Source organism: Coffea arabica, chromosome 2c (genome assembly GCF_036785885.1).
Source record: "Coffea arabica cultivar ET-39 chromosome 2c, Coffea Arabica ET-39 HiFi, whole genome shotgun sequence".
Taxonomy (NCBI): Eukaryota; Viridiplantae; Streptophyta; class Magnoliopsida; order Gentianales; family Rubiaceae; genus Coffea; species Coffea arabica.
This window is the reverse complement of record NC_092312.1, coordinates 9,178,828-9,204,002: the sequence shown is the minus strand read 5'-3', so window position 1 is coordinate 9,204,002 and position 25,175 is coordinate 9,178,828. Positions and strand designations below refer to the sequence as shown.

Sequence of the window (25,175 nt, the reverse complement as noted above, 5' to 3'; positions counted from 1 at the left end):
GTCATAGTCATAAATTGTAGCCTGGTGTTGGCAATATTAAACCAAGCTAGTTTAGTTAATGGCTAATATATTTTATTTGAATGATTGAATTAAGTTGTTTGTATATTTTTTTTTAGAATTTATGCTTACAATAACGTGTCACTTTTTATATCGAGTGAATTAGTTTATAATTTTTTTAATTGATCCTAGAAAGTTTTTTAATCAATTGGATCTAGTTTGTTTACACTTCCTTAAGTCAACTTAAAAACTCTATATATGTGTAAAAACTCATAGTAAATTACTACTAATGAGTCTAGTGAGTCGTTGCCGAAGAAAGAGAGATTTTTTATTACCTGAAATATCTGCACCGTTCAGAATCTTGTGGGCTATAAGTTCCCAACATAAGGTCTGGACGTGCTTTATTTGCTTGTGGATTGGAAGGGGTGAATCAAAGGGAAGAGTAACATTTGGGAAAGAGGGTTCAAACTCATTCCTGTTTCCAGTTTGGCAGAGCCTTGCGATTGTATCAGGACTAAACCTAGTGTTAAGGCATGCTTTCATTTTGGTAAAATTATGCGTGCTTTTTGACATATTTTGCTTTTAATGTTAGTGGCGTAGACCATAAGCGACTGTCAATCTGAATTACCAAAGTGGGTACATGAATGAAAAGCCATCAACCCGTAGCGAGGGATCATAAAATGTCCAAGAAGTGGTTCCACAAATATGTATAGCGTTGCCATCTAGATTCCAGGCATTAACTTTCCACGGCCGTAAAGAAGCCACAAAGTCTTATCCTTTTGTGTTGTTGTGGTACCCTAAAAAAGAAACTAGAAGCGTTTCATAACTTCATATATTTACAAACAGCACATTGAAAAAAGGAACTACAGCACGAATCACATTGAAGAAACCAATTTTCCTGGCTCAGCGGAGCTTTCAGTAAGTGAGCCCTTCATCCACCTCTTCAGCATCTCTAGTGCTGCTTGCGGTTGATCCATGGGAACCATGTGTCCGGCGTCGTGCACCTGCTTGCCATAAAATCAGTCAGCTGAAATGTATCTGCCACAAACTAAAACTCTCAAGACCAAAAGGCAGAGAAATGTATAGCAGAAACCACTTGCAAAGCTGAACACATAAATGTGTTTCTGTGTGTGTGTGAGTGAGAGAGACAGAGAGGGAGACCTTGAGGAAACTAAGTGGTCCATGGCTTTTCAGCAACCCTGCCTCAGAACTATCAACCACAAAGGGAACTTCAGGAGATGATTTGAACTCGTTTTGACCACTCCACTCCATGGCATGAACCCATCTCGAATTGCCTAGTGAAAAGTACACCACGTTCATCACATATTAGTCAAATTCTTAAGATTTTCAGATTAAACATAACTCGTGACTCTTAAGCACAGAAAGCTCACCAAGCCAGTTGCATATAAGATCGTATTCTCCAGCATAAACAAGTAATTTTATTCCATCCTCAAGAAGAGCAGGAATGCCAGCTTCAAGGTTTCTCATCCAATCAACAAGCATAGCCTGATACACAGTTGGACTACAAGAGACAAAATCTAGATCTCCCACTCCCAGAGCATTTCTTACAGTCTTCTGATTCAGAAAGTTGTCCAAGTTTGAGAAGTCATAACAAAGGCTGCCCTCACACTTCTTTCGTATGTCATAGTACTGCAAATTCCACCATCAATCCTTTCTTACTCAGAAATATTTTAAAAGAATTGGCGTTTCATATTCAGTGCTAGTGGAGTTCTAACACTAGAAGATAAAACCACCTGTAAGGTAAAATTAAAATGTTCCTATGCTATCAGGGAGAGACAAGAATAATATCATACATTTTCAGCAGGTAAGCAACACAAATCTTTCTGTCTCTTAATAAAAAAAAATTAAAAGAAAATGCTCAAGACTTGGGTTCGAACAATGTCAAGTATCACCGAGAGGTCTGTTACATAATTATGGCAAGAAACCATAGTATGTGTAACAGCAAGGAAGCAAAGTGGGGATCTGTGTGACAAGTTCCCTCAAAGCAAATTCAGTTATAAATATATCGAGCAGCCCTATAAAGTATCATTCACATTACTTATTGAGTCTTCCTGCCAAAGAAGACAGAAAATGCCCTAAAGGGCTAATCTGATGAATCGAAATGAACATTCATTAATGCCAAAAAGCTTCTCCAATCTGAACCTCACAGCATTCCTCATTTCATAAGTTGTCACCACTGTGCACTCTGTAAATGAATATACGTGTGTGTGTAAAATCTTCCCCACACTTATCCCATAATTTCCAATTAAGGTTAAATACTCAATATGAGAGATGAATTTAGCATTAACAAGCTGTTGTCAATGACAACTTTTTCTTTTTTACCTGGTTTTTCCCTTAGAAATATATAAAGAGAATTATTTTTGTATATGAATCAGTTTAAAGGGTGTATCTAGTAAATATTAACAACCAGATGAGGTTGTTACGTGATTCCTAATGCAAATTCATATACAGTTTTATTTTACTTTTGAAACACTTGTTAAAAACTTTAATTACTTCATTAACTATTCTCCCTACTAGGTTATCAGTAAGATGAAAGTCACACTTGATAATTGGCTGCCATTTGCTGGTTTTCTATATTTGAATAAGTGGGAGATGCAGTAATAAGTGCAAGAAAAAGTAAATAAGGAAAGCCCTATGACTTCCTTACATTTATATCACCAGCATGTGCCATGATGGAGCTGAATATGGCATTACAAACCAAATAGGAAGCCAAGCAAGAGATTGTCCCATCTGTGCCTGAAAAAAGGAGGGGAAAAAGCCTTAAAGCTGAAAAGCAGCATTTCAAGTAGTGGAAGTTGCTGGTTTCTTTTGGAGAGCGAATAAGTGATGTTTCTGGTTTCTTTTCGACGGGTTTAGGTTGTGTATGGGGACACATGAGATACATAAGTGTCATTACCACAAAGCTTTATTGCTGTCTCACACACTGGAAGCACCTTATTGATACGGTCATGATCTGAGTCTGAAATAATCCCCATGTCCAGTGCATAATCAGTGTATGCTCCATACTGGATTCCTGGTTCAGTTAGCCCATTACCAATAGCAAATCCCTGTTACACCACTCAGTGTAAGGTCAAACCACAATCAATACATAACTTGAGTCAACAAAATAGGGAATACCTTCAGATTGACGTGAATTCCTTCCTTAGCTTTGTTTCCATGGTGCACTCTAGCAGCAAAAGCTGGAATGTAATGACCAGCATATGATTCCCCTGTTATGTAGAAGTCATTCTTTGCGAACTCAGGATGCTTTGAAAAGAAAGCCTATATAGAATGGATACATACTATGTTAGCATTGCTAATCAATCATCTCCTTCGATAACTAATTATCATGTGCTGCCTATCAATCAATATGGCCAAAAATGGGTATCAAGAATAATCTCTTTTTCAGGAAACTTATTCAAAGAATGAAACAAGATAACCTGCAAAAAGTCATATAAGTCGTTGCTAACACCGTCTTCATTATGACGAATATCACGCCTATCAGTGCTGTAGCTGAAGCCAGTTCCAATGGGCTGGTCCACGTACAATAAATTCGAGACCTGCAAACAATAACATTTCAAATGCTGTCATTTCTCCCTGCTCCATTCATCAGGAAACTGTAACCCAATATGATATTAAGCAAAGGAAGCACAATCAGTACAACAGATAACTTTTGAGATGTATGTCAAATTCCCAGTCGTGCTATAGCTTAGATATGAAGCAATGCAGCAAACTTGAATGTTAGAATAGCATCTAACTGTAAACAATATGATATTAAGCAAACGAAGCACAATCAGTACAGCAGACAACTTTTGAGATGTATGTCAAATTCAGTTGTGCCATAGCATAGATATGAAGCAATGCAGCAAACTTGCATGTTAGAATAGCATCTCCTTCCCCATTGATAGAGCAACATCCACCCAAATTCCCTTCCCTGCAATATGCTTTTGATACTCTCCCTCCCTCTGAATGTTTAAGTTTACCTCACCCTTGCACTGATTTACTAAAAAGATTGAGACTTAAAATAATTTCCTGATTGAGTTCCAGTTGCAACATGCCTCTTCTATTTTTCAGCCCAAACAAAAACTACTTAAAGGAGTAAATAATAGCATAGGGGAAGACAACTGAATATATTTGGAGACCTAAGGAGCATCCATTGAGTGGATCATCCTTTTTCAATCTCTTGTTTAACTCCAATTTAGAAAATTGACTCAACATGAGGCATACACCATGGAAATTATCTGACAAGATATTCCTCCGTGCTTCAGCTCTTTACCTAAACCACATAATCTAGAATCTAAGAAACATCTTGCTCATCTTCTGCTCACTATGGATGCATTTGAATAAGAAACCAACAGTATATTCACAACATTGATGCACTTTTGATTTCTTACACCTGACTTTGGCTCTTGCAACAAAAGATGCAATTACCCCTGCTCGTTTAACAGCATTACCTCTAAAGAAATTGGACACAACAAAGATCACAAAACTGAGAAAACTGCAAAAAGAGCGAAAATACCTTGTCCCAGCCATAGTCATTCCAGAGAAGAGACAAGTTTTTAGCAATACTGAAAGGTCCATTTTCATAAAAGAGTGCTAATTCACTGCTGCAACCAGGTCCACCAGTCAACCAGATAACGACTGGGTCTTTCTTGCTGTTGCGTGATTGGAAGAAAAAGTAAAACATCCTAGAAAACCCAACCAGCACTAATTAGCAAAGTTCAGATCGCAATCAACATAAGTAAAGCAGCCAAACAAAGCAATTAAATTAACCAATCTAGATAGGAAGTACAATTAATTGAGCGAGTGACAACAAAGCCACACCACCAGAATTTAGTGCTTTACTGCAGGTCCAGTAGCAATCATAGTGCAGGTAAATATTGATTGAAATACCAAATAGAAAGAAGAAACTCAAATCAAAAGATACTGCTGAAACTCTTGGGGTTTGCAATGTCTAACTACATACCAATAAGCAAAAAAACATTCGCTCAAAGATAAACTCAATACAGGGGTTTTACTACCACTGAAAGAAAAAGAAACTCAAACTGAAAACTACAAATTTCCTTAAAATTCTCCCAAATATATAATGTATATACCACGACCTACGGATGATAAGCTAACAATCAACAACTAACGATTCTTTTCCCAGAAAAAGGACCTCGAAATGATACTGAAAAATCCACCAAAAAATTCAATAAAATGTAAAAGAAATCGGCAAATTAGCAAAAATGAAAAGAGAAAAAGTTGATCTAACTATGTCTCTTCAAGAAATTAACCTGGCGGCATGGGAGTGCTCAATTTTGAAATAACCAGCATGATGAGCAAGGTCTTGAACGGTGACGCTAGGATCGGAGACTAAGTTGGATAACTTCAACGGCTTTTCAACAATTTTCTCAGCTTCAGGAAAGGGGGAAGAAGACAGAGGGTCGTGATCGGCGATGTTGATGAGCTGTTTGGGGAACAAATTCAGCTGCCGGATCAACTTCTCGGCGTGCACGGACGGAAAGTACGCATTCGGAGGCAATCGGAGAAAAGCATGGGAAGAAAGAGGAGAAAGTAGGACGAAGAGAAGAACAAGGATAGGAGATACGAAAATCGAGTGCTTCATAGTTGTGGGGAGAGGGAGGGAGTCGACGAGATAGGGTTTTGGGATAGAAAATGGAAATGGGGGGTTGGTTTTTGCGGGAGAGGGGGAGATGGGAGTGTAAATAGAGAAAAGAGTGTGTAGTGGGTGTAGTGCGCGATTGCGTCAAGGGAGGAACAACAGAATCTCAACTAACGGTCAGAAAAGTGTGGAGGGAAGGGGCTGGGTTCATGACAAAGAGAAGTACCACAACCGAATGCCTTAAGCGTGAAGGCATAGGGGTCACTGAATTTTGCGAGTGCTGCGGAGGGAAAGAAAAACAAATTCGGATGGATATTTATGTATTTAATAGGAAGGAAAATCCGCATCTGTGGAGTTAAATTTGGACCAGGGGCCCAAATAGTCAAAAATCATTTGGGCAGTCTTTGTTTAATTCCACATATATAATTCACTTTCACTACACTGTGAAAATAGAACCAAATTTTATGGGCTCTACCTATGATATTAAGATCTAAATCTTATTTTTTTCTGGCTAAATCATGTCTGTGCTATATGCAATCGTTCTTATTCCATCTTCGTTAAATTTCAAAAGCGTCAACCACTCATTAAGATAACTTTTAAGTATTAAATTTTTGGACAAGAATGAAATTATTTTTAAAAAAAAAGTATCTAAATATAAAGGATAATAAATATGAGTACATGCATTCATATAATAAATTAATTATCATTTGGATTAGCTGTCTTTTAGGGTATTTTTGAAATATTTTATTATAATAGTGTATATGAAAAAATTATTTTTTGTGATATTTTTTGAAAGTGTTTTTAAGATATAGTTTGGAGTTTTTTTTAAATTTAAAAATTTTTGTGGCATTTTTTAAAAATTACCACCACCACCACCGCCCCTCCCTTCTCCTCTCTCTCTCTTTCTTCTTCTTCCTCCTCTATCTCTTTCATCCTCACATCTTCCTCCTCCTTTTCTTTCCTCCCCTTCTCCCTAGTCCCTTCACCTTCTCTTCCCCTTTCCCCGCCATGCCTCACCCCGTCCCCTTTCCCTCTCCCTCTCCCTACCCCATATATAGTCGAGGCCAAATCGAGGCCTCTGTTCACAACATCGCTGCCAAATCATAAACTCTAGTTGAGATAAAATTTTGGGGAGGGGAGAGGAGGAAGAGGAGGGGTAGGGTATGGCGGGAAAGGGTAGGGGAAGGGGAAGGGAGGAGGAGAGAAAGAAGAGTGAGGGAGAGAAGAGAGGAGAAAGGAAGAGATGATGGCGGCGTTGCGTAAGGGTGGTAGTGGTGGGCAGTGGCGATTAATGGTAGAAGAAAATGATTAGATTTTTTTTTTGTATATTTGGAGTTGTTTTTGATATATTATATGGATACGGTATTTTTAAAATTGTTTTTATTTGTATATTATTGTATCATTATATATGAAAAACTTATTTTTCGAAAAATGAGGAATACAAACCGAGCCTTTAGGTGCCTTGGAAAATTCATAAGTATATAAATATTTCTCATTTCTTTTAAAGTGAGAGGATAGTGTAAGTGTTGTGAATTGTAGAAGAAGGAAAAAAAAGTATTAGTAATAGGTAATTCAAGAAATATACTTATGACAGTGATGTGATGCTGTTATCTGTGGCATTATATAATGCGTGGAATGCATTGTGACGTACCAATTACTGTAGGGATAGATACATATATACACGTATACACAATTAATTTTTGTAGAATGCAATAAAAAATTATAGTGGTGTATGATGCGTAGAAATTGTTGATCCGTTGTCCAATCTCTCTCGCTTTTCTTGTGCCTCTTTTGTTTCATAACTTGCTTAATACCGTAGTAAATAATTGCATACTGCCAATTGCAGTTGGGCATTGCGAGCAAAAGACAAATGCGCTTGCTTAGCCAGAAAATAGAGGTTAAACGTGATTGTGCTTATGGACAGTCATATTCCCAAATAATACCAAACACTTGGGATAAACTTGAGGGTACTTGGTGTCGAAGATGGTGGCCATCAAAGTAGGTGAAGGGCTGTTCATTGCCAAAGACTTTAAGCTAGTCTATCTTACATCACAGAGTACCCGACAAGGGTAGGAAAGCCGTCGGAAAGCCATTTTCCCGACCTTGTTTGGACCTGACAAGTGTAGAAAAGCCGTAGAGCAGGACCCACCTTGTTTGGACAGCCATTTTCTGTCCGAAAAATTACATCGTTTTCCGTGATCGCATTTTCTTATTACCTTTTTTCCTCACATACATCAAATCGCTACAGTAATTTTTCTATAAAAAATCCTAGAAAATGCAATCCAAACACAATCAGACTTTTGAGTGAAGCAACAGACTGAGCAAAACTGTCTGTGTCTTACCATTCCAAACTTCTTCCTTCTTCTTCCCCTGTTTCAAGAATTTCTAAAGAATGATGCTGAGGGCTTTAAAAATCATCCACATTGATAAACAGAAGCAAAACATGAATAACCAGTTTCAAGAAAGATCACTGAAAACATGATTGGCGCATGTGGAACACTAGATACTGTTTATATTTGCATGACGCAAATAAGTATAGCATATCAGTAATCGGGTACAACAGCATCCTCTATTTCTTGATAAAGTCAGCTACTTTTATCTCTCTTAGCTAATACTACAACAGATCTTGCAGATGCCTGCACTAACCAACTTACGGATTTTAAACCTCCAAATAAACAATAAATGAGAGGGTATCTCTAATTTATTTGGATGCTTGACCGTATTCGACAAAGTCAAAAGTGACATATTTTTACACTCTCAGTGCTATCCAAAGAAGCAACTGCCCAGAAGACAAACGGGGGCACTTTGTTTTAGTCAAAAAGCCCCTCATCGTGCCATATATCAACTAAAAAGTCCACCATCTCCTGCACAAACTCAAAACACCAGAAACCAAGCACATAAGCACCATAGAGAGAGGAAAAATATGAAAAGATCAAACCTATGCATAAAATGTGGGACCAGTGCTGGAATCCATGCAAACATTTTAACAGCTAATTCCTTACCGTTAAAGGAATTCTTTCAGGGAAGGGCTCATTAGTTGAGAGCAAATCCTCATAAGTCGTTGACCAGCTGCAAGAAAAAAATTACACATCAAATTTCTACCGCAAAATACCACATTTAAAATGCCATCCTTACAGAGCAACTCTTTCTTCTTCTCCTTTTCTGTTTTCTTGTCACTGGGAGGGTTTGGGGAAAAGAGAGGGGGGGGGGTCTAAAACATGCATGTAATAAAACAAAGAAAAAGTCCAAAATGGTGAAACAGTAACAATAATCTTCTGTGCAACAAGGTGATTGTCAATCTTTAAGCTTTATGGAGGCAACTCCCCTACAATTCCTTTATGCATGGACAGATTCAGGCTAACACAATAACAATGAAGTCTTTGGCATAGTAATTATTGAGACATGAAGTGCATATATGATGATATACATGTCTGTGCTTACATCCAGAAAACCATTTTTGTATTTTGCTTGGAATGAACATAGCGGGCTTGTTCTTCTTCATTTCTTCTTATTGTTCTTCAAGGGGCAAGGGAAGAAATGCTGAAGAATTGCAATAGATCTAAAGGAAAAAAAAAATATAGCTGCTTATCTCTTACCTTTAAATATCAAAGCCAAACCATGTATAATATGCACCGTAGTGCTAACTATTTGACCAAAACTTTTATTTTATCTAACTAGTGCCTTGCTTAAATGTCATAATCATAGGTGACCATTCAGGAGTGGTCACTAACTTAAAAAATAACACAGATTGTGGTTTTCCATTTTCTAGTTTCATATATTCCCATAGTTTTCAAAGCTTTCTTTAAGATAAAATTCTGGATGAAAACCTTTTACTAGAAAAGCCAAGGAATAATTTTGGGAGGCAACTTGGTAGCTTGTGCCAGACAGTTTCCAGAGGCTGGTGGTTATAATAGTCAAGATAATTAGCCAACCCAAACTGGATGGAGCCACTCAGGATTGTGTTACCTAAGACATGTAGAATTCATGCACTAACTAGGCCTATTGAGTGTTACTCCTTTCCTTATAAGCCTATCCTACCAACCTAGATCTGCTAATTGGCATTCTTTTAAGTACAAAAGGTCTTTGCTTTCTGCATAAACTAGGAACTTTTAGGAATCAATAAAGAACTGTATGCCTGGACGTACACTAACAAGATTATCAATACTCAATATCTTCAAAGGGATAGTTATCAACACTCAGATTCTATTGATGGCATCTGAAACAGTAAAACAAACTTCTACAGCATGCTGTAGCCAGATCTTAATCCACAAAGGACATAGTATCTTCAGAGTCATAAATGCAACAGTTCTCTCAGTGTTCCAAGAGAAAGTTTCAAGAGAGGAGTGTACCTTATAATGGGGTCTTTCTCTATCCTTATTGATCTCTGGTTTAGATCTCCTGTCCATCTTTTTCTGCTCTCGTGCCATGCATTTGCAGCTACATAACATATTAAGCCACATTAGCCTTACCTTTTCATTAACGGTGAAGATCTCAAAACTGCATTTAGCATATACTTTTTACTGACAATTGAAAAATATGATATTCTCATCGCTGTTGATCTCACTGATCGTGAACATAGAGACAAAACTTTTCTTAAGTATGGCACCATCTTAAGGCAGATAGAGTGCAATATCCCCAGAATCAGACTGGGCATAACGCAATATCGTCAAATCAGAGTAAAGTATAATGCAATATCTTCAGAATCATAGGGAAGCTAGAGGAGATATCAGAAGCAAGGACTGATATCTGCAAGAGTGCAAAAGGTGGTGCTAATTTCAGCTATACTAACAAAAGAAGTCATTCTGACCTTGCAGCACTTAAGTAGGTCACAACACAGAAACATCATCAATTTCGACATGAAAAAGGCAAACTACGAAGATCTCAAAGCCAACTATTAAAATTAAAATAGAAACAGAGTCCGCATATCAAGATATTTTAGCAGGCTGGAATTGGCATTTCCACATCCCATGGCTAGTTTAAAAATATCTTAGCGGATCACTAATTCAACTGCAGAGTCATAATCAAGGACCTAATTGCAAAATGGATTCTAGGCAGACACAGGCATAATCTTGGTACATCTGATTGTCTAAAATGAAACTTCAGGATATTTCATACATCCTAATCCACTAACATACAACCGAAACTACATAAAAGAGCCTATGCTTTCTGAATAATCCCTATTTTACAACAATGTAGATGCAATACTGACATGCTTGGAAATACTATTTTGGGCCTCAAATAGGTAAGACACAATTCATGAATCACCATTTTCCTGCTTTAATATCAACTGAAGAACAACAATTAAAAAACTTGCCATGATTAACAAATACAGGGCTGTTTGAATTATCCTCTACAGGCTTTTTGGCTTCATTAGTGGGTGTAAGTCCTTCAAAAGGCATCTTCTCATGGAAATGGCAACTTAAAGCTGTGGCGTCCATCGTCTGCATGCTGAGAAACCATTCCCTTTTGCAACAAAAGAATAGTTATGGCAAACTTTACCTTCTATATTCTCTCAAAGTTGTGTCAAAGGGGTGGAGAACAGAATTGTAGTTTATTTCTGAAAGTAGTCCTCACTCTGCAATGAAAATGGAACATAAATAAATGCAGTACATGGGAAAAGTTAAAGGCTTGAAAAAAAGAAAATAACAGTGATAAATGACATGCTCCTTTAAGAGATAAAGCAACTTTATCATAACAGTTCTGGACCTTAAAATCAAGCACATTTAAGTCAATATTCATACAAGGTAAAGAAAATATCACAATTTTCATAGTTGATTACAAAAGGCCCACACGGGATCTGTACATAATCTGGAGTATGTTCTCACAATCAAGAAGGAATATTGTAATGGTCTCTGCACTCACAGTCAAACAATTTCCAATTTATTTCTCGCAAGGAAAGGCCTAAAGCTCATACATCTTCTTCTAATTCCTTAACCTGGTTCGTGACATATAGATTCTTTTATGGTTGACAATCCTATCTGCTTCTCTTCCTCAAAGCAGGCAGATGGAGAGCCATGCTTCTTTTCCTCGAAGAAGGGTATCAAGGGATGCTCTCCCATAAATGCTAAAGTAGTTAACTATTTAGCATTCCTCCCAATGTCATTCTTTGAAGGAGCACCCAAGTACTCCATTTCATAGACTGTCCATATCTTGCCTCCTATATGACTACGTATAGGCCATATTAAGTGACTATTATAACACTGTTAGTTTTCTTATCTCGCAATTTTCATATTAAGGACTTCCTTAAACTTCCTGAAAAAGATTGGCCATATCCAACCTGGAATGGAGGAGGAGGATGATAAAAGTATAATACACGCGATTCTTCCTTCAAATACACTAGAGTAAATGAATAGATAAGACAAATAAAGACAAACATGGTCAACACTATGTTTGCCAATCATTAAAAACTGAATCTTGATAGTATTTGCATCTTTAATTTAGCAACAAAAGAAAGTGCTAGAGAAATTAACCACAAAACATCAATGCCATAATGATCCCCTTGATTTTATCTCCTCCATGCAACCAATAAACATCTAGATTCCTTTATTAGTCTTAACTGTAGAAAATCTTAAAATTAAATATATTCATGTTCAATTCCATTCTTCAGAAATCCAGCTCAGGATCAGATTTATGAAGTTCTAGCCTTTAATCTCCTTTGCACCAAAGCCAACCCTCTACCACTGGTCTCTACGCTCAGGAAACAAAACCAAACCTATCCACGGTAAAACAGATGTACGAACAGGGTTGCAGGAAGATACATCAAAGATACTGCTAAGCTATCTATTCAGAGAAACGTTGCAGGCTGCAAAGTCTCAAGACTTTGTCTTGCTCCTTATCAGTAGGAAAAAGAAAAAAACCCAATCCTTGTATCTTTTCTCATGGTCACGCAATCAGAAGCTTATCCGCGTACATTAACCATCTTACCTCTTCTAAATTAATTTGAGCATCTAGCAATAACATGCCTGAAAAATCAGCCCAACTTCATAAAACTGTTATAGTAGATAGAAAACCCCCACGAAACCCCTGCAACTATTTTCCATGAATCAGCCATGCACTGACTTCATCAGCATGCCAAACACAAATAAACAAGACAAACAACAAAGGACAGAAAAAAAATAATGCAAATGGAAAACACAAAACTAAAACTAAAAATTATACTAATAAAGAAGGAAGGAATAAGAAGTCGTACCTTATTCGGGCTGTCTTGAAGAGTTGCCTAAAACGAGAGAGAGGAGAGACGAAAGAAAACGAAGCAGCGGGCGAAGGGGTATTTATAGAGGGCTGGAGGCTGTAGCACATGTGGCGCATTGATTATGGTTTCTGTCGTCACCAATGTTTTCAAACCCGGACCGGACCGGCCGGTTCGACCGGTTCGACCGCGACCCGGCCATGTGTCTGGTCCAGTCCATTGCTTATGTTGACTTTTATAAAAAACCGGTCAAAACCGTAAAAAACGGTTCAAATCTTCAAAACCGGGTCAGACCGTGAACCGCGGTTTTCTAATTTTTGAGTCAAAATTGACAAAAACTTCAATTTTGACCGAACCCTAATCTTCATTCTTCATTTCTTCACTTCGGCACTTCGCTTGTTCGCTGAACTTCGCTCCAGAGACCAGAGTCCAGTCTTCCTCTTCGCACTTCACTTCGCCGCTGCGGTCTTCCTGCCGTTCCTGGTTCCTCCTGGTTCCTCTCTCACTTCGCCGCTTCGGTCTTCCTGGTCTTGCCTGCCATCTCTAATTCCTTCTCCCCTTAATGGCTTAACTCTAATCCCTTCTCCAAAGTGTGGTGTGGATCACTTTTGGGGAAACGGCGTAGATGACCACTGGTTGGCGGTGCTCGTTGTCGACTGTGGGCTGAAGGTGCGCTGGTGCGGCTGAGCAGGGTGATTGAGGTGGTGCAGCTGCGGTGCAACTGGTGCGATTCTAAGCCAAAAAAAATTGTGGAAGTGAATTGAGGTGGTGCAGGCTGAAGTTTTTCTGCCTGCTGTTGCGATTCTAAGCCAAAAAAAATTGTGGAATTCCAAACTCGTTCACACTTCACACCATCTTCATCAGCTTTTCTCGCAACCCTGTCTCAGGTATTTTATCATACACCTGCTGCGCTTCTATCTTCTTTTTTCAATACGAATTGGTAGATGGAGAACTGCGTAAAAGTACTACTGCTCACACGGGCATATAATAATATATTGCTGTCACCCTGCATCTTTCTTCAAACAAAAAAGTTGTCCATTTCACAGGGGAAAGTATAAAGAAAAGAAAGAGAAGGCAGCAGCAATTAGTCTGTAATTCCTTGAAACAAGTCTGCCGCAAAGAATGTAGACAATCCTGGTAATAGGCCCTATTGCGGCACGGGCTGGTGATTTCATATTCAATGACTTTTCAAGACTTGATCAAATGGCGAGCTGCCGATCCACTTACAAGAAATACTAACGGAGTGATAATTTAATAGAAAAAAATATGCAGTTCAATTCCTAAATATTCAATTATTGTGCGATTTTAGTCCTTAAAATTTTAGTAAAAATAAATTTAGCTCTCAATATTACTTAGCATATGTGCAGTTTAGTCCCTAAAGTTTTTGCAAGAGTAAATCTAGTTGTCAATGTATCCAATTTGAAGCAGATTTAGGACATTTGAAATTTTTTCTCTATTACTGATACAATTTAGTCACGTCTAATAATAGTTTAGTTAAATTAAATTTCGAAATAAAGAGGCAAAACAGTAATTAACTTTAAGCAACAAGGAATAGCAACTCACATCACATGCTAACTAATTATCTAGTAAAAAGTAGGAAAATTTTTGTCTAAAGAAAATTAAAACTAGACAGAGCATCCTGTTCATTGATCCAAATTTTATTTTCATTCTCTATCGCTATTGCCCCCAATCTTTAAATCTCTGTGCTATTATTTAAAAGTATATTTGATGTCTTTAAATCTCTATGCAAAACCCACCGGTTCAGCATTTATATCTTATTCTATGCATAGGTGTGTGTGTCTATATATATATATATATATATTTATTTATTTATTTATTTATTTATTGAACTCCGGTTGAACCGGTCCGACCGGTTGAACCTCGACCCTTTCACCTCACCGGTTCGATTGACGGTCCGGGTTTGAAAACATTGGTCGTCACTTTCTGATTTTTCTTCCGTTCCTATGATTTTGTAGTAATATTTACTATTAATTAGCTTTTCTTGATGAATCGGCATGCTGTCCATTTTACGTTTCGGGATTTTCTTTCAGAGATGACGTGGCGGGGGGCTTTTGATTGGAAAAAGCCACGCTGCTGAGTCGTTTGACTCTAATAACCTTCACCAACCCCTCAAGGTTTGTCAATTCCGTCGCTTTCTGAGGTCCTTTTTGGTCATTAGATAGCTGCAGCTCGAGAAAAATGTGCAATGATTAGCCGCGCGGAGATTTTCTTCATTTTCGTGGTGCGGCACGAGCTTCACAGGACGCGCTGGCAGCAAGACAGAATCCAGCAGCTGCCACCTCGTTTTCTTCCGATTCGTTTAAAAAGTTTTCTTGTCTTTTTTTGATAAGATGGATAGAAATGAATCAATATGAAAATGAAGGCAAAAGAATCAAATCACACCATCTAATTGCCGGGGCGTAGGCCTACTGTAAGTCTGTAACTGTAGTGGATTTGGGCTAATCAACTATTTCTAGTGTAGAATTTTAGTAAAAGTTTTAGGTTGAGCGTGCGTTAAAGAAATCAAATTTCTCTGTTTATATTCTAAAATTTAGATATTCCTGAAAATGTCATCAGAAATCAAATTTCTTTGTCTATATTCTAAAATTCAGACGTTCCTGAAAATGTCATCAACGAGTGTATAAATATTCGTTTGAACCATGTTAATTTAATCCCCTCCGAAAACTCTTTAAATCTCTTCGTGTCCTTTTCTCTAATACAAAGTATGTGTAAATACATTATTGTATCCTAAAAAATATAATGAATTTGGGCCAGTTTAGATCTTCGGATAGCCCAGATGGCCCCGGCGCTCAAAAATTTTGCTTACGGTGGGCTTTGGAAGTTATTCATAGTCTAAAGCATTTCGTTGCTTGGTATTTGACTCTATAAAAGGTATGTAGTTTAAAGACAGCTTAGCGAAATTTTTTTTTTAAAAAAAAAAAGGGATAACATGAGATTGCCCAAAAAAATAAATCGACAATTATTACTTTCGGCTTTTGATTATCAGCGTACAGCTGAAAGCAGTTGAATCAACTTACAAATAGGACGATGTCCGCGAAACAAGTGGTACATAGAAATTATTTAACATAAAGGGATCCGAAGGCACAAGCCGACCTTAGCTCAGTTGGCAGAGCGGAGGACTGTAGTGTTATAAACATGGATATCCTTAGGTCGCTGGTTCGAATCCGGCAGGTCGGAACCTTTTTAATACATTTTTCTATTACCTGAATTACGCTTAGTTCTGACAAATGACCGCATGGACAATGAATGGTTGCTCGACTCATGACTAATCCAGAGATTAAAAAAGTCATCGACATTGAAGTACAAAGGTGGCACATTTATACAAAGAACAGCAAATCACTGGAAACGAAAAACAGAGGAGAAATCCTGAAAGATCCAGTAACAAATGACTCCGATCATATTCCATTCCTATCAGAAACAGGCCTGAACTTTTGTTTGTTTCTTATTACCCTCTACCCTTCATATTATACAAACCTAAATATTTCGAAAACATGATAAGATCTTCCAAGAGCAAACCACCTTGCATACAACCTCTGAAGAGCAGAGATGTTTTGGTATCAAGAGGTCTGTGTCACCACAGCTGAAACCATTGTGCTCATTCCACACATGTTGTGCCCTCGACAAAGCCGGTAGTAACCATGTTCGCCCCAACGCTTCCCCCATGAGTTCTTGATAATCCAGTATGGCTTGTAGCCAAGCCTAAGGATTGAGAAGCCTCTAGAACCATAGCCCACGAGAAGAACACCATGGTTGATCCTCTTTTTGTCACAAATAAGAGGACATGACACACCCCCGATGTAAGTTTGCATGAATACCGCATTCAATCCAACTGCATGGTAGAATATCTCCTTGAGTGGTTGCTACAATAATAAGTAGATTCCAATGTATGGAATGTTCACAAATATGGCCACTCCTTTACATGAAGTAGAATGTCTTTTTTTTCCAATAAAATTTCTGCCCAGAAAACATATAGCAGCAAATATGCTCAAGTGCGTATGCTCAAAATTCATGCTCCAACTGACCAGGAGAAGCAGAATTTTGTGAGAAAAATAAATGCATCACTTATCGATACTAGTATTCTTACTTGCAAGCGGGCCATTATGCACTACATTGGCAGCAATTTGACTCTCATCCTCAGGGATTTTTGTGAAATTCCGCACTTTCACCGCAACTTTCTCAGGATTGAATTTGCATTCTCCGCGTTTCCCAGTATAGGGATAGGTTACCTCCTCCTCTATACCTCCTGCCTCTATCAAGTAGTTGAAAGCAGTTGTCATTAGCCCTCCAGAGCATCCATCATCACAGTCATCTTTTTCTTTTAAATCACACTACAGAGAAAACCACAAAGAAACAAATTCATGTCTCATAGACATTGTCAACCAAAATACGAAGGATCAGCCTCAACTACAATTAAAGTGTTCGTTTAGTCCTATTCTACATCCACATGATCCAAAAGATTAGCCATTTAGACTAGTTATTGCAAACATGTTAAGCTAGAAGAACTCATGTGCCACCCAGAAATGGCATTAAATCTTGCGAAAAGCCAACTGGTCAAGGAGTTTCAAAGAAACTTAACCAACCATATGATCACAATCCACAAGCTGCTGTTCACTTAGGCTGAGAAGCTTGCCAGTTGCAATGAAATTAGCTCCTTCAATAGCTCCAGTTGTACTAAAAGCCCAACACGATCCACATCTTCCCTGCAATGTATAACTTTCAACTTATAAATAAGATGGAATTAATGAAGCTGTTCTTCTTTCCACGGGAAAAAATTTTGGCACAAACTTACAGCCTTGATGGAGCATATCTAATTGGCAATTGTCATAGATAAATGCTGTTGCAAAATTCCAATTACAGATTCAGCTAGCGTTGCTACTGCTATGAACTAGGAACATAAGTCACATATTTACTGGCCTGCACCATTATTACAAAATACGTACAGCAATTTGTCCATGCATGACATCCAACAGGCATGTTGATTTCTAACAGAAAAACAATGGCCAAATGTAATGCCTAAAAGTAGGAAAAATATCTTGAGTTTTGATATCTTAACCCCTATATATTTCCAACACCATTAGAATATGGTGTTGTAAGCACTTTACAGACTTTGCCATAAGATATTTGGAATATGGTGTAACCATAAATAAAAATGAGAGCAGAGTTTCTTAATTGGAGCCATCAATTTCTTTGGAACATTATTTTTATTCCTATATCATATCTACACAGCCTAGCTAAAACTGGTAGTGATTCCCTTTTTTTGCTCTCTCTCTTTGGGTAGATAAAACTGGTGGTGATTCATGTATGCACTAATCGTAAATGTGGATGAAACATCAAACAACAATACCATAAACAGCAAGGTACTAAAGAAATTTAATTATATTCAAAACACATTTATTCTCAGTTACTACCAAAATTATGAGTCTCTACTTCACCAACAATTAAGTGAAGGAACTCATTTACCCAGTCTAATTTCAGTCTAAAATGTTCAGCCAAACTCAGTCCGCAAGACCACCAATAATAATATTTCTTTAACCTTCTCATCGAAGTCAATGGGGAATTCATTCAGCTAGCTTCCATGCTTTTTAACACTGCTTCCACATCCCCCGCAAATGGTCACGATTGATACACATTAAAAGGTAATAAAGCAAATGTAGTAGCAAACTCAAAAAAATGGACTGGCCGACTGTAGAATAAAATGAGTCGAGAATTACCTGCGTCTTCACTTCGGTCACAGCACCTTTTTCTCTCCAATCAAAACTCTCCGGCAAATCAGATACATCCATCATCACCTCTGCTGCACTCTCATCCCCATCATCTTTCCCCAGCTGGGTGGTCCCACCAACTCCAGCGCCACCTTTAAGGCCCATGTACGTAGCCTCAAACTCCTCCTCGGTGAGATCAGAGAACTGGGTGACGCCGTGGATTGCGGAGGGGTCCATGGCCTGGTGCTCCGCGGCCTTGATGAGGTTCTTGGCGAAAATCCCCAGGCGGTGCACGTACTCCTCGTGCGTAGAGTAAGTTTTCTCGTACTCCTCCACGAAGGACTTGAAGTGAACCTCTGTGGTGGTGCCCAGTAGACGATGGTTTGCAGAAGACCTACCTGGGTGGTGGCGGTGGTGGTGATTGTCGGTGACTTGGCGTATCATTAACGGGTCTTGTACTCGATACTGAATTTCATGTTGGAAAGTGGTTGAAGAGATGAGTGCGCAGGATAAGAGGGTAATAGCCAGAGTGCAGGTTAGCATCAGACCTCCGCTTGTCATCATCATCTTTGTGCCTGTATGTATCACTCTGCAGTCTGCTCCTCTCTTGGACGGTGGTTTTGGACCCTGGTCTGGAATGGAACGGGGAGGAGTGTCGTAGAAGGGGAGAAGAAAATGGTGCAAGGAAATAGGACTGTCAGACCCCGAAGTGACACTTTTGCCCCTCATCGCAGCACAAAGTAATTAAATTGTGTAGTACCATGAAATTAGTTAACAAATTTTATATAGGTGATCACAAAATTTATGTGTCACAACACAATAAGTCAAATTAACAAACGAAAAAAGAAAAAGTTCATTCACAAAAAGCCACTTAAAGTAAAAAATGCAAGTTTGAAAATTTCTAAAATTAAGGATATGTATCGTCAATTAGTTTGTAATTGACGTAAGTCATTTAGAGTAGATTTTTTTTTTTTTTTAAAAAGGGCTCATTTCTCATGTAAAGAAATTTATTTTAAAGAAACTATAATATAGTTAAAATTCAATAAATGATAATCAAATATAACGTGTCAAAATGTATGTTAAAATTTTTAAGTTGTCGTTAAGTTTTTAAAACAAATTATTTCAGGAATAATATATCAATATGTCTTAAATTAAATGTGGAATGCTTCATCATTATCATTGCCTCTCTCTTTCCTTGATGTATAGGAAAAAGGTGGATTTTCATTCCATAAGTTTATGGTGCAAACTATGAATGAAGAAGTTTCATTTGTTTGTAAAAACCGACCGAAAAAAGAAAGTTGAGGATTTTGTACAAGGAAGAAAAGGAACAAACGAGAAGAAGAATGCATGAAAAATGGTTAGGGATAATTTCGGTATTCCGCTGCTAGATTTTATCATTTTATGTGTAACGCTGCTGCATGCAAGCTTCTTCACCCTCCATGACGACACGTGCAAAAGCCTCAGCTCCTTTGCGTTCTCCACGTATCCAACATTTCATCATAATTTAAACGAAACGTCTAAAGATTAGTTTCTTTTTCTTTTTCTTTTTCTTTTTTTACCCATTTGAGCCCAAAACCGCAAACTTTGAGGAGTCCGACATAAACAGAGAGCCCACTGCACAAACTGCAACCATAATTCGGCAGTTGGGCTGGCTTGGCTATGCATTCCTTTCCCTCACCAACTTGATCATATGGACACCAACTATTATTTCACATTTTACATAAAATGTTACTTAGATTTAACAAAGTAGGCCTAACACCACAATAGCGGAGTTGGGAACTTGTGTAAAATTTTCTCGCACGATGGTGTGTTTGGATCCTTCAATTTTTCAAAAATTAATTTTTTAAATATTATTAAAATTTTTAAAAAATACTCTGAAAGATACTCTAAAAAATAGTCTAATTTTTTTTAGTGTTTAAAATATATCTCAAAATATATTTTAAAAACTCTTCCACTCTTAACTATTCCAAAATATTTTCTAAAAATATACTATAAAAACTCTGTTACAGTAAAAAATTTTTAAAAATACCCTAAAAAGCAGATAATCCAAACGGACCTTCGACACATAATGTATCAAATATTTTCCATGGAAAGACGTTTTCCGAAAAAAAAATATTTTACTCCCCACCAGATGGACCCTTAATTTGGTCATCTTCTCCAGCATGGCAACAGTAAATAGAGACTTTGGGCTTAATTTTGGTGTTCTTCAACGATGCCAAAGAATTCACAGCATCCCTCAGTAGTTGGAAGTTGGTAAATGGTAAGTTGGTGGATGGAGGTTGATGGCGACGAACAAAACTTGCATTAAAATGCAGCGTAACGGACTAAAATATTCGAATCAAATAGTAGTAGTGTACATGAAAAGAGATGGAGCGGAGGTCTACATTAGAAAAGTCTCGCGGGGATTGCTACGAAAAAGTCTAAACACGTGCAATTAAAGCAAATAGCAAAGTTCCACGTGCTACTAACCTGGGGTGTCGAGTTATGTGGTTGGTAAAACCAACATTTCGTCAATCTGCTCATCTTTGTGCACCTATGAGTTGTGACAGCCACCTCCAGTAATTTTTCAGGCATAGAATATTCCATTTGGGTAAAACGGAATATCGTGTCATCTCTTAGTGGAATTTTTTTTTTTTTTTTGTGTGTGAACTGTGAAGTATTTCATTGATTTAAATAACTTAGCATTTCAGAAAATTCAAAAGAAAATCAATTGCATATACAAAATTTTCATGTTTTGATATTAGCCATGCACCTAATTTCTAAAGATATTTGTTAATGGGATTCATACATTATAAAGGAGTTGTCTAAGGCGGTGTTTGGATTGCAATTTTTTTAAGAAATTTTTTTTAATGTTTTCTGTAAATATGTTTCCCAATCACTTTTTTACCTCATATATATATATATATATATGTATATGTATGTATGTATATCAGATCATCATAATAAATTTTTCTACAATGATTTCAAAAAATAACAACCCAAACAAAGCATCAAGTTATGATAAATAGAGAGATAAACCAGTTAATGCTATAGTAATATCACGGGGTAATATGAGAAGGCAAGCTTTCGTCCTTGCGATTTTTTCCTCCAACTCAATACTTTAATAAGAAAAAATAATTGTTTACCATAACCTTCTTTTATTCCATTCTCTTTTCTAATTTTTAGGTTCAAAAGCTACATAGTATAATTTTCTCTTTTTTAAACATAATGTCTTAATCATATAATTTGAATTAGGTTGAGAACATTACAAAGATTTAAAAACTAATAAGAGAGACAAGTAATATTTTTAAAACTTCAAGAATGTTAAGTGATATTATTTATTAAAAGTCTAAGGAAAAGGTTTTTGGAATTATCCCAAACTCAAAAACTCTTCCAAAGGGTTTGTTTGGATTGCTTCATATTTTTCCAATTTTATTTGCTTACATTATCTCTACAATTTCCAATACACCTTTTTATCTTCCCAATATCTTTTTATCTCACATACATCGCATCATAAAAAATACTACAATAAAAATATCTCAAATAATTCCAAATAACTTACCGTCAAAACAGACCGTCTAGTGCCAACGTTCGACCGAGGCAATACATTCCAAAGTTTAGTCATTCCAATATCTCTGGACTCCTAACCGTCCGCGTGGACACGGACAAGACATTTTTAGGCATTTCTTAAGATCTCGCAAAGGTCAAACATTTGTTGCTTCCTTTTCACACTTTCAGCTAATGTGCACTCGTGCGCAACTTGCTGCTAAAATGTTGATACTGCGGCGCCGCGCATGGGGAAAGGAAAGCAATTGAAATCACAATCATACAAAATACCTATGCACGAGTCGCGCTTTGGTGTTCATAATTCCAATTTGGATTTTATCAACCGAGTGCCCAACACGTCGAGATATATTTTCAAATGTTATAATTTTAAAATTATAAGATTAATTAGAAAAATAAAATAAATAGAAGAAAAGATAGGTTAGATTAAATAAAAAAAATACATACAAATGCTAGAAAATGTAATATGTGCATATACATAACAGAACAGATGAATATTAAATATGTAGGGTGCTCGTTAGAAAATACCTTCCAATTTATATCGCAATGACATTTATTGTTATCTTTACATTAGATACTTTCTCGATTTAGTTGTATTTTTACCAAAAAAGAAAAAAATGTTAAATACATCTGAACCTCTTATGCGGGAACCAAGTTTTAATTTATCCTTCCCTCTCAGTGGCCTTAAATCTCACTCAATAGTTCAGCGAGTGCCATAATTTTCACACCCCCCCCCCCGCCCCCACGGGTATTTTGTAGCTGTCCATATTATTCTGTTCATTGTCAGCAGAGAATTGATAAAGAAAGTTCAGCAAATGTTACTTCCCTTTTTCGATAAGTAAGTCGAGAAAGGATGTTATGTAAATGTTAGGGCACCTTTACTTGCATGAGTGTCAACATCCAATTAGGAACAGTAGAAACCTTCAAGAGTTCCCAAAAAAAAAAAACTTCAACAGTTTGGTGGAGACTTATGGTGTCCAGCACACTACTTTTCCACCAGTTTTGCCATACACAAAAAAGAAAATCTGATCCTTTTTAGTGCTATGTTTGTCAATGCAATGAACTAGTCAAATCATTTGAATTCCTTGATCCGGGGGATGAGCTAAATTCATACCCCCTACATTCTAAATTCACACCAACGTGACTTTTAGTACTAACTGTACAAGTTATTAATGTTCGTGATGCATTAATGACTTGTATCACGAGTATTGATAACATTTACTCTTTTCGTCTCATCTTAATAGTCTTATTTTTTTTTATTTATTTCAAATTATAATAAAATTTTCAATTAAAAGATATAATTAGCTTTAAACTCCTCTAAGATACCCTTGTTTATTGTACATCATTACTTAGTCATGAATAGTGCAACCTCCCTCAGTCAGTATTATTGTTGTAATTAATGTAAAAATATAACGATTAGTCACACTCCTAATATTAATGTAACAATATTTTAAAAAAAATAATAGATTAAATTCACTCTTTCAACAAACTTAACTAATTCTTCTTAAATTGTGTGATATACAAATCAGATCAAGTCAAGAGCACACTATTAGTAAAAGGTGTACGGAGGTGTGCACTTAGTGTCACTTTTGATTGAAATGTCCGAATGCCCTGTACATGATGGTATCCACTTCCAGAAAGAAGGAAAATATCCTTATTGAACAAACCAATCGCAAACCGCGACGTTTCTTATAAACTGTAGAGCCTAGACACGTTGAACTTGCTACCTTCCTTCCTTGTGTTCCCGTTTTAGCCCGTACAGACGCCCACATAAAACGCCCGATTTGTTAATTTATCTGTTAAAAAACAGATACTAACAAGCTACAACTACGGGTCCGTTTGGATTAGCTGTTTTTGGGGTTATTTTTCAAAAACAGCACTGTAGCATTTCGTTTTTCAAATACAAGTCCGTTTGGATTAGTTGTTTTTGGAGTTGTTTTTCAAAAATTATATAAAAAACTTTTACTGTAGATGTTTTATAGATTATTTTTAGATGTATTTTTAAAACATATTTTCGAGTATTTTTATAATTTATAATTTTTATATTTTTATAACAATATATAATTATACATTTATAAATATTTATAAATAAATAAATTTATATAAAAATATATAAATGTATTATATTATATATAATACATAATATAAATATATTTATAAATTATAAATTATAAATGAATATTATATAAATGTATAAATTATAAATTATAAATTTTATATTTTTATATTTATATACATTTATGCATTTATAATACATTTATTAATATTTATAAATATATATATTTAAATATTTATAAATAAATATATTTGTACTTTTATAAATAAATATATTCATATATTTGTATATAAATGTATTATATTATATATAATACATAATATAAATATATTTATAAATGTTTAAATGTATATTACTATAAATATATAAATTATAAATGAATATTATATAAATGTATATTATAATTTATAATTTTTATGTTTTTATATTTATATACATTTATGCATTTATAATACAATTATATATATTTATGAATAAATATATTTATATATTATTCTAAATAAGTAAGTGTATTATATTTATAAATAAATTTATATATTATATATAAATAAATAAGTGTATTATATTTATTTATTTATTTATTATATTTATATTTATAAATAAATATATAAATTTATTATAAGTGTATTATATTATATATAATACATAATATAAATATATTTGTAAATGTATAAATGTATATTATTATAAATGTGTATAAATTATAAATGAATATTATATAAATGTATATTACAATTTATAATTTTTATGTTTTTATATTTATATACATTTATGCATTTATAATACAATTATAAATATTTATAAATAAATATATTTATATATTATGTATAAATAAATAAGTATATTATATTTATAAATAAATTTATATATTATATATAAATAAATAAGTGTATTATATTTATTTATTATATATTATATATTATATTTATAAATAAATATATAAATGTATTATAAGTGTGTTATATTATATATAATACATAATATAAATATATTTATAAATATATAAATGTATATTATTATAAATGTGTATAAATTATAAATGAATATTATATAAATGTATAA

General features: G+C 35.7%; 3 protein-coding genes, 1 long non-coding RNA gene and 1 other non-coding gene across 5 annotated transcripts; 2 read left to right on the top strand and 3 right to left on the bottom strand.

Annotated features, from left to right (window-relative positions):
- Nucleotides 1-678: 678 nt before the first annotated feature.
- LOC113730774 (serine carboxypeptidase-like) lies at nt 679-5,883 on the bottom strand. Its single transcript, XM_027255680.2, has 9 exons — nt 5,274-5,883; nt 4,517-4,685; nt 3,438-3,557; nt 3,136-3,279; nt 2,915-3,065; nt 2,666-2,754; nt 1,389-1,647; nt 1,159-1,292; nt 679-1,001 (listed from the first exon to the last, which is right to left on the bottom strand). Exons 1-9 carry the CDS (start codon nt 5,603-5,605, stop codon nt 873-875), a joined length of 1,527 nt encoding a protein of 508 aa, XP_027111481.2. The 5' UTR covers nt 5,606-5,883; the 3' UTR covers nt 679-872.
- A 2,201-nt stretch (nt 5,884-8,084) lies between these two features.
- LOC113730770 (uncharacterized) lies at nt 8,085-12,920 on the bottom strand. The gene is made up of 5 exons (XM_027255669.2): nt 12,792-12,920; nt 10,917-11,177; nt 9,952-10,039; nt 8,605-8,671; nt 8,085-8,466 (listed from the first exon to the last, which is right to left on the bottom strand). Exons 2-5 carry the CDS (start codon nt 11,047-11,049, stop codon nt 8,413-8,415), a joined length of 342 nt encoding a protein of 113 aa, XP_027111470.2. The 5' UTR covers nt 11,050-11,177; nt 12,792-12,920; the 3' UTR covers nt 8,085-8,412.
- Nucleotides 12,921-13,135: 215 nt separating this feature from the next.
- On the top strand, nt 13,136-15,341 carry LOC140034999 (uncharacterized). The gene is made up of 2 exons (XR_011838916.1): nt 13,136-13,678; nt 14,843-15,341. It is a non-coding gene; the product is annotated as an uncharacterized lncRNA (long non-coding RNA).
- A 559-nt stretch (nt 15,342-15,900) lies between these two features.
- Nucleotides 15,901-15,989, top strand: TRNAY-GUA (transfer RNA tyrosine (anticodon GUA)). The gene is given in 2 exon segments: nt 15,901-15,937; nt 15,954-15,989. It is a non-coding gene; the product is annotated as a tRNA-Tyr (tRNA).
- A 118-nt stretch (nt 15,990-16,107) lies between these two features.
- Nucleotides 16,108-19,258, bottom strand: LOC140034998 (probable cysteine protease RD19D). The gene is made up of 4 exons (XM_072074165.1): nt 18,524-19,258; nt 17,393-17,512; nt 16,897-17,140; nt 16,108-16,641 (listed from the first exon to the last, which is right to left on the bottom strand). Exons 1-4 carry the CDS (start codon nt 19,241-19,243, stop codon nt 16,370-16,372), a joined length of 1,356 nt encoding a protein of 451 aa, XP_071930266.1. The 5' UTR covers nt 19,244-19,258; the 3' UTR covers nt 16,108-16,369.
- Between the last annotated feature and the right edge of the window lie 5,917 nt (nt 19,259-25,175).